The sequence below is a fragment of the Curcuma longa genome, chromosome 17 (genome assembly GCF_044706935.1).
Source record: "Curcuma longa cultivar G26 ecotype Majalengka, Jawa Barat chromosome 17, ITB_CL_G26_1.1, whole genome shotgun sequence".
In the NCBI taxonomy this organism is placed as follows: Eukaryota; Viridiplantae; Streptophyta; class Magnoliopsida; order Zingiberales; family Zingiberaceae; genus Curcuma; species Curcuma longa.
The window spans coordinates 5603218-5619546 of record NC_133877.1 but is presented as its reverse complement, the minus strand read 5'-3'; the positions used below and the strand labels follow the sequence as shown (position 1 = coordinate 5619546).

Below are 16329 nucleotides of genomic sequence, written 5' to 3'. Positions count from 1 at the left end.
CGAAAAATTTCGTTCCGCCAACGGACCGACACCGACATAGACGTTCTGGCCGAGAGACGCCTCCGGAGGCATCACCGAGGCTGCACGACGCCTCCGGTGGTGTCGCTTGGGCCCGGCGAAGCCACCGGAGGCGTCGCGCAGGCCCAGCACGCCTCCGTGCGCGGGCTGGGCGCGCCCTTGATCGCGCGCGTGGCCAGTCTTGCTTTTTGTTTTTGTTTTTTTAAACTTAAGTTTAATAAGATTTTAATAATCAATTCCTAGTTATAGTTGGAGATAATTTAAATAGACTTTATTAAAATCCATAAAATTATCTTATTATTTTTTAAAAATATTTTATTTTTTATTTTTAAATATTTAGATTAAAATTTTTATTTTAGATAATATATTTTATATTTTAAAAATATCGAAACTATACTGGCACGGTACGATACGGTATTGAAACTGTATCGTTCTGATTTGGGACCGAAACCTCAGTACGGTTCGATATTTTAAACCTTGGTTTTATGGGTCAAGAAAATTCCATCATTTGAAGATTTTTTTCTTGCTTCGTATTTGTCAGTGGGTCTTTTATTGTCTGTTTACTTGAGTAGGTACATAGGAGGGAAGAGGGATGGAGAGTAAAAGGAGCATGAAAAACTATTAAAATATTATTCTTTTGCCTTTTTTTACTTTCCTTCTCCCTCTCTCCCCTCCTGTTCATCTAAAGTAATAGGCTATCAGTTAGTACTGTGACGTTTTATACTATGATGAAATATGATCATATATTCTCCTTTCCTAAAGCTTACTAATTAATCCCTTTGATTATTAGTTGCTGCCTGCAGTATTCCTTTGTTCAAATTCTTTTTCATGTGCCACTCTTTCTTCAAGGTTTTATATAAATCCTTAAAAAAAAAAGATTGTTGGTATATATATTGGTTCATGTTTGCATTATATTGCTTGTCTGTCAATGTATGATAGTACCTTTTCTGAAAATGATTTTTTTTCCCTCCAGAATCAATTTTTCATATCAGGGCTTTCAGGTGATGTGATAATAAGGAACCGTGTCTTAGATGCACTGTACCAGAGAATTCTGAGAGCAGAGAGGGAAAAGATGTGTTTCAGGGTCATAATAGTGATACCCTTGTTACCTGGATTCCAGGTACCATATATTAATAATGTAGTTATCTTTTCCGTGGTATTCATCTGACAACCTTTGTCACAGGGTGGCATTGATGATGGTGGTGCTGCATCTGTGAGGGCAATAATGCATTGGCAATATCGAACCATTTGTAGAGGCCCGAATTCAATATTGCAGAATCTATATGACTTGATGGGTCCTAGAGCACACGATTACATTTCTTTTTATGGCCTTCGATCATATGGAAGACTTTCTGATGGAGGTCCTTTGGCGACAAATCAGGTGAAGATTCAACAGTCAACACTTCGAAATTAGCATGTTTAATAATTCATTCTCAGAGCAGTTGCTTATATCTGAAATATCACTCCCATAAGATAGATATGATATCCAATCTGTAGGCTTTACTGAATGCAATCTGTAGACCTTACTGAATGCTCTTATAGTTCACGTGCCTTTGTTGAATTTCAGAACTGATTGGATTTGTCATTAAATTGTGAGTGATACAACTTAGGGTAAGCAAACTTATGACATGCTGTTGCAGAGCATCCATGGCCAGAACCTCAACATACCTTGATCATGCACATGCCTTTGGCATGGTGTCAGCCTGCATTGTCCCACCATCTGCCAGTGTCCCAAAAAATGCTTCATAATCAGCTAGTTTGTACCCCCCCCCCCCCCCCCCCCCCCCCCCCCTCTTATTTGTTTGGTATGATTGCTTGCCCATAAGTGTATATTGTTGATTAATATTGAAAACGAAATAACTGGCTTTAAATTAAAAACATCTGTAATAACATTCTTTTTTTGAAAAATCTGTTGTTATATTCATGTATTCCTTGGTTTTACAAAATTTTCGATGGCTTTTATAGCATACTCTTTTTGTGTAACATTTATATTATTGATATCTATCTTTATCTAATTATCAATAAAACATGCACAACCTGATTATTACAAAAAGCAAATAATGATGGTGGGTACTGATTATTTAGTCTGATCTAATTCTTGGTGACAATAGTCATCCAGCGGCATTGGATATTTGTTTCTTGAGGCAATTATTGATATGTATTACTGTCTTTATATCCATCAACATGTAAAATATGCTTCTATTGAAACTTTTGCATCCACAATTTTTGTATTCAATTTCAGTGGGAGGAAAGTCTCTTTTTTAACATTTTTTTTTTTCACTTTTTGAAAAAAATCATGTTCCAAGGTTTCTAATTTTTGGAATTCGTTCTCTCAGATATATGTACACAGCAAATTGATGATAGTTGATGATCGGGTGGCATTAGTTGGTTCAGCTAACATAAATGATAGGAGCTTGTTAGGATCTAGAGATTCCGAGGTATCCTTCTACTTTAATATTTGCCTTTCTATATTAATAAATATTCATTTGCACAACATATGCTAGAGAGCATCTATGTTACCTGTATGTCTCTGGTCAGTATTAATCAAATGCTATATAGTGGTGTGGGCCTAATGGAGGATTGAATCAGAGGACTCTAAGCTGCTGTCAATAGACAGGAAGAACAGGTTTATTCCTCAGAAAGGGTAAGTTTGGGGCTTCCTGCTGCTTCCTCTGGCCATGTTGTGCCTCATTCGGAGAAGAGAGAATACGATGTTCAAGGCGAGAGACATGATAGAAAATTAGAATCGGAGATGATGTATATCTCGGACATATTTAAATACACCCCTTTACATCGTGCGATCACAATTGAATCCTTCCCTATTGTCGCAAATAGGTCTCCTTCAAAACATTAACTACCCTACTAATTACTGCTATTACTTCTGATAACTGCCATTTCCAGCCACTTCATGCTGCCATTTATCATGCATCATTCTTTTATAAACTTGAGTTTCCAAGTCACAATATGTGTTCACATTGTCATCTGTCATATATATTCCTTGTTTTATTTTGTGCTTCCACTTGTCCTTGTAGACTTGTCTCTTTACCATGATTTACAATTATTCATAATCCTAGCTCACATGCTAGCTTCACCTGCCATTTAATCATCTTGAAAAGTATGGAAAAAGAACTTCCATATTGCTAATTAGTTGGAACTCTAAAGCCAGATTTTGTGTTTTCCCTAGACGAAGATAAGTTGCTTTTTTTTCACAAGATGTAATTTTTGTCATCCAACTATGAAGTTGGTAGAAAGGGAACTTTGGCGTAATGGTAAAATTATTGTCGTGTGACCTTATGGTCATGGGTCTGACTCATGGAAATAGTGTACAATAGATCCAATATGGTTCGACCCTTCTCCGGGATCTGTATTAACGGTAGCTTCCTGCACCAGGTTGCCCTTATAACTATGTAGTTGGTAGGTATTCTGAAAGCTTTACATCAGGAAAATGCTAGACCATTGTTTCTGTCCGAGATCGCAGTCAGGTAAGTCAACGGGAGGCAACTACTGAGGTTGAGATATTTGAGGCTTTGAAGGTGTCTGAGACGTCTACAATACTTAATCAAGGGTTAGAATGGGCGTCGAGGTGGGACTCGGCGGATCCACTCCGATGCTCAAATTAGCACAGGAGCTAGAAAGGGGTGAAAGTGATAGAACAATAGAAGTGGAATGTTTGTGTGCTCGTACTTGCACCTGTAGGAGCAGGCAACCTTTTAAAGGGCTACAACAGTGTCATTACGTGACTCATGCGTTTGTCCACGTCCTCTGGGTGAAACGGCTACGTTACTAACGTCTTTTGGCAGCAACAACTCTGTTGTCCATGTCATTCGGAAGAAACAACTACGTTGCTTGTGTCTTTCCTGAAAAACAGATGCGTTATCCACGTTCTTCGGAAAAGTGATACAAAGGACCACATAGGATATAGGTCCCCACTAGGGGTGATTGAGTTAAAGAAGTCGAATGACCGAGTTGAGGGAGTTGGGCAGACCGAGTTGACAGAGTCGGATCTGACGGAGTCGGAGGGGTCGGATGACCGAGTCGAAATCAGGTGAAGTGAACCGGAGAGATCGGGTGACTGAGCTACCGAAGTCAAGGCGGCTGAGATGAAGGAATCTGGTGACCCAAGCCAAAAGAGTCGGATGAAGTCGGGTGGACAGAGTAGGAGTTGAGTGGGTACTTTAACTTCCAGCTCTATTTGACGTTGACCTGTTGACTTGATCTTCCACTTGGCTTTGCCACGTGGAGGTTTCTCAATCCACCATATTACAAATCTTCCCTCTAAGTCTAGTCGAAGGAGATCCGATTCTGACTAGACTAGTAGAGTCGTAGCTTGATCGTTGCTCTCGATTGCCACTCTTTACGTGGGGATGATGCGGCATCTAGGCGTCACTGCCTTACCTTTCGTATGCCTCGATAACACGCGAGCCATGTGTTATTAATGTGGGTGATACGAGTGATGGCATATCAAGGTTATGATTGGCTTGTCGCTTTTGATCATTAATGCGATCCGATCTGAGATTGACACATGTTGAAGCCCTGTCGGGCGATCAGTTTGAGACGACTATTGAGATTCTGTTGATTCGGATGTGTGATCTAACAGCACAATGTAGCAGTCTGCTATTTCATTTCCCAAATCCAATGACTGACATTTTGAGCGTTGGGTATATTAGGGCTAGCGACGGAGGACGGCTGCCGCACTCATCTACTTTCATTGCAAAGCTCCGTCATCGGCGATCCCTACAACTTCGCGAACGGTCATATCCCTGTAAGTCTGTCCTTGTTATTGTACTCTGTTCATGTCTGCTCCTTTTTCTATACTTGTTGATTCCATTCATGGCTATCGAAAGCACTTCTGCTTACTGGTATGAATCCATGATATCAGACTTTAATGGGGGTGACTTAGACAAGATCCGCATGCAATTTGAGATCCCTGCCAACCATCGTTTAGTAATTCCGAACGCCCTTGATCGATCTCATCTTCCACCCGTTGGGTTTGTAACTTTCTTTCCGGGTCAAATGATAGGTGACCTTCGATTTTCCATCCCAAACTTCTTTGTTGAGGTTTCTCAATACTTCCGCATTCCTCTGCAACAACTAGTCCCTAATTCTTACCGAATATTGTGGGGTAGTCATCATCTTTCGCCTGTACCGAATCCCCCAGCTCAAAGTTGGAAGTCGAGACAACCTCCACGGTTTGCACCGTTTGCATGCCTGCCCGAGCCGGTACATATTGGTGGTGAGTGAATGGCTCTTTGTGTCGAACAAGTAGCGGAGGAGCCTTGTACTCAAATCAAGCTGACACTGATGTTGGCACTACAACCTCCTTCCTGGCAGCTTAGACTTCTTCCACATTGATATACCTTTGGGCACGACCCAAAAGGTTGAAACTTGTCGGAGGTTTATTCACTAGAGATCGAAAGAAGTCTTTTTCTTGCAAACCTTGGGAAAAGACGTTAATGACACTTTAGAGGTGGCCAATGGCACGTCGATGACAACTCTTTATTAAAATGGTGTATATAGTCCCTCGGGCTTTCTTTATTTGTCTGCTTTAATGTGAACGGTTAAGGGGTGTCTTATGGTATCTCTTGTTGCTAGCGAAGTGCTGCAAGAACGTAACCTTGAAGTCGGTGAAGGTGTAAATTGATGAAGATGGTAGTCGGCCAAACTATCGCTGAATGGGGCCAGAGAGAGTCGTTAGAAGGATTCTGCACTTGACACCATCGATATATCAATGCAACATGATATTTTTCTCAAACCGACTTAAGTAATCTTCAGGATCAGATGATCCATTATAATCTTTGAGCTGAAGCGCCTGGAAGCTACGGGGTAATTCATCATTCAAGATCTGTGCTGAGAAATGTGTACTCTCAACAGGTATGAGTTCTTTGCCTTTACCTTGGTTCAGAGGTGGCATCTCTCTTGCCATCGATCCATTTGAATGTTCTTCAAGTGGGATCACAATCTTACTCCGCTGCTTAGTGTAGGTGGCAGGAGGAGGACCTACTAGGTCCATCGGCACTTGACTAGGATTAGGTGGTACCTTGGTCGAGGTGTGGAGTACTTTAGGAGTTGAATTCGTCGAAGGAGTCTCTGTAGCATCCGTGGCACCGCTTGATCGACCAATGTTTGGAATTCTTCCTTAGCCATGGTGATAGTTTAGTCATGCACTACATCTCCTGTGGAATTAGGACCCTCGACAGTTCTCCCAGATTCTACCATCTCAATGTTGCAATTCCAATGAATTCCATAAACGAGGTCCTTCCCCATGGAGAAACTAGCCTTGACTTTGGTCACAACGGCTCACAAGCTATGTCCATATTTCCTCTCACCCCATCATCGTGCTCACTAATAGCACCCTAGGACAAGTATTGACCAACACCGAGGCTTCGGGAAGGTTACTCAAATGGACGATCGAGCTCAGTGAGTTCGACATCCAATACCAACCCAGAACAACCATCAAAGCACAAGCGTTCCAAGAAGGAGAAAGGTAATGGTGTTGCAAGAAGTGATCAAACCTTATGGATCATATATAGGCCATAATATTCTTGTGTTTTGAGTTTGTTTTATGTTTTCCACTATGTAATCTTTTTGTAGACAAGAACGACGTAAGAAATATGAGTGTCTATTCACCCCTAGTTGCACACATCCGTCTTACAATTTGTTCTTTGCTTGAATTGAGGCACTTGAGGCTTGAGATTCCAAGATCTCTTCCTCTATAGACTTGGACCTTTTTTATCTCTTGAAAAGGTGGATGATTTTCCACTTGATTCATCCAATGAAGAGGGGCTTGTGTCCTCATTAACTTTATCAACAATTGGATCTTGAATTTCCTCTTCTTTATTTTGTGGAATTTTGAATTTCTCTTGTGCTTCTTCCACGACCTCTTCAATTGCTTCATGGACTTCTTAACCGAGACTCTAGGTCAGGAGTTAATGGAAACTTGAAAAATCTTTGTAGATGGATTAACTACGAAGTAAGGTAGTGGAGTAGGGGTGTTACTAATTTCACCCCGAGAAGAAATTTTGCAACTAGTCATCAAATTGAATTTTCGGACTTTCAATAATGAGGCTAAGTATGAGGCGTTGTTAGCTGGGCTTCGTGCTGCTAAACAAGTTGGTGTTGTTTGTGGGATTTCGCTTAAACTGAGACGTTGAGATGGTAGAATATGACAGAATTGTCGAGGGTCATAATTCTACAGGAGATGTAGTGCGTAGCGAAACTATCACCATGGCTAAGGAAGAATTCCAAGCATTGGTCAATCAAGTGGTGCAACGAATGTTATAGAGACTCCCTTGCCAGATCCGACTCCTTCAACTCAGCCTGTTCGACTCCCTCAACTCGGTCATCCGACCTCTTTAGCTCGATCACCCTTGGTGGAGACCTATATTCTATGTGGCCCTTCGTACCATTTTTCTAGAGAATGTGGGTAAAGCATCTGTTTTTCCCGAAAGACATGGGTAATATAGTTGTTTCTCCCGAATGACACGGACAACATAGCCATTGCTCCCATAAGACGTGGGTAAGATAGATGCTTTGCCCGAAGGACGTGGACAAACACATGAGCCACATAAGGGCACTGCTATAGCCCTTTAAAAGGTCGCCTGTTGCTGCAGGTGCATGTACGCGTACACAAGCATTCCACTTATTCTATTGTTCTATCACTTTCGCCCTTTTCTAACCCCTGTGCTAACTTGTGCGTCAGAGTGGCTCCGTTGAATCGCATCTCGACGCCCATTCTAACATCTGATTGAGTGTTGCAGACGTCTCGTACACCTTCTTCGTAGCCTCAGATATCTCCACCTCAACAGTTGCCTCCCGTTGACTTACCTAATTGTGATCTTGGAATAAATTGACGCTATCTGTGGGAATTTGCTTGAATTGAGACGTTGAGATGGTAGAACTTAGGAGAATTGTTGAGGGTCTTAATTCCATAGTAGACATAGTGCGTGACGAAACTATCACCATGGCTAAGGAAGAATTCTAAGCATTGGTCGATCGAGTGATGCAATGGATATTACAGAGACTCCCACAAACGAAGCCAATTTGTTCATGTCCGAGATCATGGTCAAGCAAGTTAACGGGAGGCAACTACTGAGGTGAAGATATCTGAGGCTTTGAAAAAGGTGCCTGAGACGTCTGCAACACTTAATCAGAGGTTAGAATGAGCGTCAAGGTGGGACTCCGATGCTCAAGTTAGTACATGGGCTAGAAAGGGGCGAAAGTGATAGAACAGAAGAAGTGGAATGCTTGTGTCGGCGTACCTGTGCCTGCAAGAGTAGGTGGTATTTTAAAGGGCTACAGCAGTGCCCTTACGTGGTCCATATGTTTGTCCACGCCCTCCAAGCGAAATTACTATGTTACTCACGTTTTTTGAGAGCAACGACTATGTTGTCCGGGTCATATAGGAGAAACAATTACGTTGCCCGCGTCTTTCGGGAGAAACAAATGCATTATCCACATTCTCCGAAAAAACAATACAAAGGGCCACATATAATATAAGCCCCCACTAGGGGTGATTGAGCTAAAGAGACTGGATGATTGAGCTGAGGGAGTCGGGCGGACCGAGTTGAAGGAGTCGGATCTGGCGGAGTCGGAGGAGTCGGATGACCGAGCTAGAATCGGGTGAACCAAACTGGAGAGATCAGGTGATTCAGCTGTCGGAGTTGGGGCGCCCGAGTTGAAGGAATCTGGTGACCTGAGTCGAAAGTGTCAGATGGAGTCGGGTGGACTGAGCAGGAGTCGGGTGGGCACTTTGACTTCCACCTCCGCTTGACCCTTGACCTGTTGACTTGACCTCTCACTTGCCTTTGTCACGTGGAGGTTTCCCAATCCACCATATCAGCCATGAATATTTAAAACACTATCTTCATATAGTCATAATTTGTGTAGTTATTAATAACTTAATTTAAGTAAGCATTTTTAAAGAAAATATACAATTATTGTCAAAAGGCCATTAATATAGAAATTGGTTACCAGTCTAATAGCTTATGTTTTTGGACAAGTTGCCAGCTTATCTCCTTTAGCATGGTGTCAAAAAGGTACCACATTTGAGATTATGGTCAACCTTGAAATGGTGTAGTGCATAGGGATACGAGTCATTCCTTTGGCTTCACCCTGTTTATCACCGGTTTGCAGTGTCATTCCACGTTTGGTTTGTACCACTCTCTGGGTTCCATGAGCCTAACCTATTTCTGATCTTGCTTAGACTTAGGAGGGAATGTTAGACCATGTATATAAGTTGGGCCCTTTCCTGATTATGGTCATCCAACAACACCGATCACATGAAGTTAATTAACATCAAGTTTAGTGCTCAAGGCCAGAAGATATGAATATGGTTTTTAACCTGATAAAGGTTTGCTTGGCAACTGATTACCTAGAGAAATGTGCAGCACCATATGCATCATGCAAACTGGAAATGCTAAGTCAACCACATATATGGTCTGACTGCATGTTCAGAGTGCATATGGCAAAATGTGAGGCAGTTAAACTCTGCATACACACTTCTGGCCACGTTGAAAGCTTCAAGCTTCTTTTTTTAATCTTTTTGATTATTTTCCCTAGGGAAATATATTTTTTGTTCTGATTTCTATGTGGCTAATTATATTTTAATGAACATTTGCCTTGCTCAGATCGGTGTTCTTATTGAAGATAAACAATATGTTGAGTCATTTATGAATGGCAAACCATGGAAAGCTGGAAAGTTTTCTCTTAGCCTTCGCCTCTCATTGTGGCTGGAACATTTGGGTCTTCGCCCTGATGAGGTCAGTAGATATTTTCTTCTATTCTTGAAACTTTATTCTCTACCGTGTGAACTATGGATGATCTTGTACCTACAGATTTCAACAACTTAATTTTCATTTTGGATTGTGAAATTATATCTTGTCGATCCTTTTTAATTCAAACCAATCTAAAGGTTCACATATATCCCACACTAGCACCTATTTTGATTTTTACTGCCTCTTGGAAGATCAGTCTACTTTATTGCAACTTGTTAATTTAGATATCTTACTGGACTGACAATGACACAAAGTTTGAATATTGTACTTGAGCGACAGTCAAATAGAATATGCATAAGTTCTTGCCTTTTTAAAATTTTTGTTTTTGTTTGTTGCAGATTAGTCAGATTAGAGATCTTGTTTTGTCAGCCTTTTAAAAACTTTTTTGTTTTTCACAGATTAGTCAGATTAGAGATCCTGTCATTGATGCCACATACAGGGACATATGGATGACAACTGCTAAGGTGAGAAAAATGTATCTTCTTTCTTTCAGCCAATTACTTGTTTGCTTTACTCCTGTATCTTTGCTACCATGCTCATTATCATGAAGTTTTAGTCCGACATTAGTCATTGACTGTGTAACACATTATTTCTTTCCAAAAATATTGGAACAAAATATGTTAGTCATTGTCATAATTAGACTTTTTGTCTACCTGATACCCATGCCCTACATTCAGCCTGACAAACTCAAGCTGGATTGTGTGACCTGCCAGTATAAAGGTAGCAAGACCATCTCGTTCCATTCTACATGGATCTTTTGCTTGCACTCTCCATTTGACCTGATTAACTTTGAGAGATCATCTTTGATCTTAACTTGAGTTCGTGATTAATTAATATCTGATAGTTAAAGATGATTATAATCAATAAACCGCAATATTGTCTTTTATTTTTTATATTTAATTTATTTATATTGTTAAGGATGCATTTGTGCAGAAGAAATGTGAAATATCAATCTTTCCTCTGAATAATTTAAAATGAACTATCATCATTGTTCTCCCTTTGCCCTTGTCTTGATAAAAGAGAATTTCTCTATTAAAGTATATTGCAAGCATGAAAGTCTTTTAAATGAAATTAAAGGGAAAAAAAGAACGTTTAAATATGCATTAGCTGAGGGTTCTAATTATGACACAGGAATGACATTCCAAATTGCTTATCATTTTCTAATCTTTTATTACAAAAACCTTTCTTTGTCTCATGGGGTAATGTTGATTGCATGCAAGTCTGCTTGGTCTAATTTTTTTTCCTGACACCTAGCGCAGCAAACTCTTTGACATCGCAAATTTGCACACTCCTTATATCACATTCATCATCCAATACGTGCCATTACTATTGTGTGCTGTTGATACTAGCTCTAACTAAAGGTACTAAATCTGTTTCTGTCAGACAAACACAATGATATACCAGGCTATCTTTTCATGCGTTCCAAATGATCTTATTCACACCAGGTACAATCATATTCTTGAACATTTATGCTCCAACATCTCAGTTTCTATTTTCACATTTCCTCTGAAAAATGATCAAATATGCAGATCTGCCTTCAGACAGAGCACTAATTATAGTAAAGAGAAACTCAGACATACCACCATTGATTTAGGAATATGTCCCGAAAAGTTGGAGACCTACGAGAATGGAGATGTCAAAGACATGGATCCGATGGAGAAACTACAGATGGTTAGAGGCCACCTGGTTTCTTTTCCTCTGGATTTTATGTGCAATGAAGATTTGAGGCCAGGTTTCAGTGAGGGCGAGTTCTATGCGTCCTCTCAGGTTTTTCATTAGCTTATAAACTTACATTCTTTTTCGATACACTGTAGATTGTATACCACAGCAGCCCCATGGCTTGTAAATGTTCTCAACTTGTACGTACAGGAGCAGAGTAAACTATACATGATAGATAAATCATTCATTGATTTTTATAGGCTAAAGAATAAAAGCCCTTTCAAAATGATGCTACTTTTGTTTCTGTCTGCTTTACGTGGGTAAATTTTTTACCATTCTAGCATAATTTTGATCGTCAAAATGGAGACTGTTTGCCCAAAAGCAAAGAGCATAGAGACTGGTTGTTTTGATCATCGACAATTTCCTCTCCAGATAATAATTAAATCTCGATAAAGTTGTCCTCTTACTTCGTCTTTTCGATGTTATTTGATTCAGATCAAAAAGACAAAAATGGTGCAGTGCACGAGAAATTAACAGAGAGAACTTGAAAAATCATCTCCATCACTTGTTTGCTGTGGCTAGGAAGACGTGAATCCGATTCTTCGACCTTATACGATGGTGCATGCATTCGGATTTTCCTCGCTGAAGACGCAGACATCTCCTCCACCACCACGGCGGTAATTACCGCCATAACTGTAGTCGTCGCCGGCGACAGCATCCTGGATGTAGCGTACACGCTGCGCGGCAGAGCATAAGGCGAGGTCCTGTAGTCAGGAGGCTCATATCTCCGAGGATAAGGGTAGTAGTGGTCGTGGTAGTAATTTAGGATGCGATCACAAGGATAGTGGTGCACCACGGGGATGATCTCGCCCACCTCCTTGGGCTCGGCGGGCACTGCCTCTTTGGTCTCCGGCGATGGCTTGTTCGCCTCAGGGGCTGCAGGCTCGCTTTGTGAAGGCGGTGCCTCTTCCTTGGGTGGTGTCTCAGCCTCAGCCGGCGGCGGCGGCGGTGCTGCTGGCTCTGCTGATCCTCCGGTGGCCTCACCGGCCGGTTCCGTGTGCGAGCAAACCGTCGCAATCTTCCTCGCCTTCTTGATGGCCTTCACGATCGCCTCTGGCTCGGCCGTGCCCACCACCGTCAGCTTCTGACTGGCTAAGTCGATGCTCGTGCTGTAAACTCCTGCAGACCAATGCAAGTTTAGCCAATTCAACGCACCGAATTCCTTTGGCTTACGACCAGAAAGGAACTCTCACCGTCGATGCCGTGCAGTGCCCTCTTGATCTTCTGCACGCAGCCACGGCAGTCCATTCGGACATGCAGCTCCGTCACTCGAGCTTTCTGCAGTTCGATATTGAAACAGTACAAAAAAAAAAAAAATCAGAACAGGCGACGATGAGTTCAGACAGAAAATTGCCACAATGCTAACTCACCTCAAGCTCTGGAACCATGGCTCTTGTGTTGTCTTCTTGGGATGGAACTGAAGGATGAGAGCTGACTGCGTATTTGTACTCGAGGAATTCGAAGGAGGGAATCGCTGAAAGCGATGGGGAAAGCACAGTGATTTTATTGGTGGAGTAGTGTGGTTGGCTTGGGGTTATGGAACGCATCCCGGAAAGAACTTTGCTTTGGCGATATATCCATCAGCCGACCACAAGGATTAAAAGAGAGAGCATTATGGGGTTTGTTTTTCTCTTCTGTTTTTTTTTTTCAAAAATTTAAAAGATAAAATAAAATCTTTGTTTTGGTTTTGGGATCTCCACTGAAGAAGAATCCTTTCGGCCAAAGAAAAGAATATAGCTATCGCTAGTTTTGACGAGAGAATGCCAATTGTTCATTTGAACGGGCATTTGATTTTTATTTTATTTTGTTTTATGCATAGAAGAGTATGATAAGCCAATATTTATGTAGAATATGGGTAAAAAGGTTTTGGTGATGATGTGAACACAGAAAGTAGATTCTTGCGTATGCTCGAGTTAAACATTCTAGTGTAGACGCAACATTATTTTTTAAAAATAGCACCAATCTTGTCAATGATCATCTACGTCTCACGAAAATTTTCTATAAACTATTAGGATAAATCAAAAAAATACTTATAGAAATCCATCCAAATTCTTAAATTCATTTTTATTAGAAGAAAAATTGCACAATTGAGACTCAAATTTGAGATATTTGATTATTCGTTGGAGGACCTAATTGTTGTACCGTACTCCCGTGAGCTAGTATAGATACAACATTGAACATGAAAGCAAAGATATAATATAGTTATCTTCTTGATTTAATTCAATTTTCTAATAAATTAAGTAGATATCATGCAATAATTCTTAATAAGAAATTCAATTTTCTTATCCCAACTATAATATAATGCATGGTAAGAGATAAGATAAGACTTCCTAAATAATAAATAATGATTCAAATATCACCCAAAATATATTATATTTAAAAAATTTAAAAAACTTATTACATTAACTCGAGGGAGACGAGAGAAGCAGCAAGCAGGAGGAAACCGAGAGCAGTGAAGATTCGAGGTCGACTGGTCCTGAATGCCCAACTTGTAGGAATCATGTCCGGCATCGAGCACTCCTCCCCGTTGAAGTAGACCTTCGAAGGGTAGCCGTCGCCGGCGAGGATGTCAATGCCCGGCGTCAATTTCTTCGTGAACGAGATCACGGACTGCTGCTTTCCCGGCACTCTGGGGTCGCCGTCCCTGGTACCGTTTGTTTCTCCGTTTATATAGTTGAGTCCGGGCATGCCCACCATGAAGATGGTGTCGTTGCCCATCTTGGTCCCGTTGAAGGAGTACATCTGCTCGAAGCCCGGATAGGCTTTCTCCATCTTGGCGGCCATGAACCAGTCGGCGAACTGGTCCTCGCGCCAGTTGAACAGCGTCACCCTGGCCGACCACCCCTTCTCGTAGTTGGTGACGACGTGCCAGTTGATGCTAACGCCGCAGTTGTCCGCGCAGGGCAAGGGCGAGGGCACGTCGTAGTGCTTGATATGCGCCCAGGCGAGGGTTTTTTCCGTCCGGTTGTCGAATGGCACCAGGAGGGCTTCGGGAGGGAGGAGCATCGCCTGCGCGGTGGCGTTGCAGGCCCGGGTGCGGTTGCTGGCTGAGCACCCGCAGGCGCAGGTGTTGCAGGGGACAACAGAGTCGTTGTAGAAGGCAGAGAAGGAGACGCAGCATTTGGGGCTGGTGCCCCTAGGCCTGGTGATGTTGCAGACCACCTGCCAACTGGCCAGTGCGAGGCTTTCCGAGTCGAGGCCGCTCGGGTCCGGGAACTGCGCCGGGCTGACACGGATGGGCTGGCCACACCTGTAGTCAGGATTGAGACCCGAGCCGGAGATGTTCCAGTTGACCGGCGGAAAGAGGACGGAGCGGTTGAGGTCCGGCATCATCTTGTACACCTGGATCTGGAATGCCGAGACGGACTGCTCCTGGTCCATCTCGGGAGGAAGAAGGCTGCCGTTGCGGCAGCAGTGGGGGATGCGGCCGAGATTGGTGTCATTGTATTGCCATGGGGTTAGGTCGGAGATGACGGGTTTCTGCTTGCAGCTGAGCACCTTGGTGAAGTCGAAGTCCTTGTAGTGCTGCCCCTGCTTGCCGAAGATGCAATCGGAAGAGTCGACGACCGTAGGGTACGCGCCCCTCATCGAGGAGATGAACTCGCCGCGCGCCCACTCCCATGAGAGATCCCAGTGGTCGAGGCGGCCGACGGGGTTGTGATTCTCGATGGTGACGAGGGCGAGGTAGTTGGTCTCGAAGGACTGGAGAACGTCGTAGGCGATTGTTAAATCGCCGGATCGGCGATCGAGGTAGCCGGTGACGTTGACCGGTTTGGGAACGTAGTTAGGGTCGCGGAGGCAGCACGTATCAACGGAGCCGGAGCCGTTGAAACCGGGGAAGGGTGCGCAGCTGTAGGAAGGGTCACCGAGATCGAGGAACTCCGGCAGAGGCACCGCAGGGGGCGGCGCGCCGAAGAGTGTGCCCACGAGGGAAATCTTAGCCTGGATCAGCGTCAGATCGTTGGCCGTTTCGATCGGAGTCTTCAGATCGGTGTTGGGGTAGCCGGAGAAGGCAGTGACATTTGCATCGATAGTGGTGTTGTAGGGTAGAGCGGAGGCGGAGCCGTTGGCGAGAACGCCGCCGTCGATGGAGACGAGGAGCTCATCGTGGCGGAAGGGGACGAGGAGCGTCCAGGACACGAGGTCGGCGGTGCCGTGGTTGAGGACGGTGGCGGTGGCGCGGAAGGAGTAGGGTTGGTCCGCCGGGTTCCTAGTGATGGGGTGGATCCTCTCCCGCTGCTCGAGGAAGTAAGAGAGGTAGATGCCGTTGCATTGAGACTCCGGCGACGGGTCAGGGGCAGGGGCAAGGGCCGGAGCAGGGGTAGGGGCGAGCTCCGGCGCCGCCGCGATTGACGGCGGCCTAGTTCGATCTGACCAAGAAGACTCAGCGGAAAGCAAGAAAACGAGAAGAAAAAGCAAAACCGAGGCCCATGAACGCGAGTAATCCATCATATGATTGCTTCCCGATCATCACAGAACAAGATTCGTGAAGCTTGGCGTGATCTCGATTCAGGATCGCTGAGAGAACGAAGAAGAAAGGAAAGGAAGAGAAGCGCGTTAGGGTTTTCACTCTGTTTCGCTACCAAATGAAGCAGAGCAAGACAGGCGGAAGCGGAGGCGGTGGCGAAGGGGGAGCTTAACATAATTTTAGGGAGGCTTTCGGACTATTTGTAGTTTTGAAAAACGGCGCTGACGTCACTGTCGTGTGTCTACTGCGTGACATGAGATGTTTTTCTTTAATAAAAAATAAAATTCAGATCACGATTATTCATGAAAAAATAAATTAAAAAATTATAATTAATTATTATAAAAAAAATAT

At 43.2% G+C, this 16329-nt stretch overlaps 2 protein-coding genes and 1 pseudogene across 3 annotated transcripts in view; 1 reads left to right on the top strand and 2 right to left on the bottom strand.

The window, feature by feature from the left end:
- Nucleotides 1-11721, top strand: part of LOC141811722 (phospholipase D zeta 1) — a 30566-nt gene extending 18845 nt beyond the window's left edge. The window contains exons 14-20 of one of the 2 annotated variants that reach the window (XM_074699766.1): nt 992-1138; nt 1202-1399; nt 2355-2456; nt 9645-9776; nt 10190-10255; nt 11175-11236; nt 11321-11721. In XM_074699766.1, coding sequence (XP_074555867.1) covers nt 992-1138; nt 1202-1399; nt 2355-2456; nt 9645-9776; nt 10190-10255; nt 11175-11236; nt 11321-11570 — 957 coding nt within the window. In that variant the 3' untranslated portion in view covers nt 11571-11721. Of the gene's footprint in view, nt 1-991; nt 1139-1201; nt 1400-2354; nt 2457-9644; nt 9777-10189; nt 10256-11174 lie in introns of both variants that reach the window. The other variant, XM_074699765.1, reaches the window with a different exon arrangement.
- Nucleotides 11722-11967: 246 nt separating this feature from the next.
- Nucleotides 11968-12908, bottom strand: LOC141811999 (uncharacterized; annotated as a pseudogene).
- A 999-nt stretch (nt 12909-13907) lies between these two features.
- Nucleotides 13908-15962, bottom strand: LOC141848300 (COBRA-like protein 7). The gene has a single exon (XM_074736342.1). The coding sequence runs from the start codon at nt 15960-15962 to the stop codon at nt 13908-13910; it is 2055 nt and encodes a 684-aa protein (XP_074592443.1).
- Nucleotides 15963-16329: the final 367 nt, after the last annotated feature.

Excerpts from the sequence above, each read along its gene's own strand:
- LOC141848300 (XM_074736342.1), bottom strand. The coding sequence starts at position 15,962 with ATGATGGATTACTCGCGTTCATGGGCCTCGGTTTTGCTTTTTCTTCTC.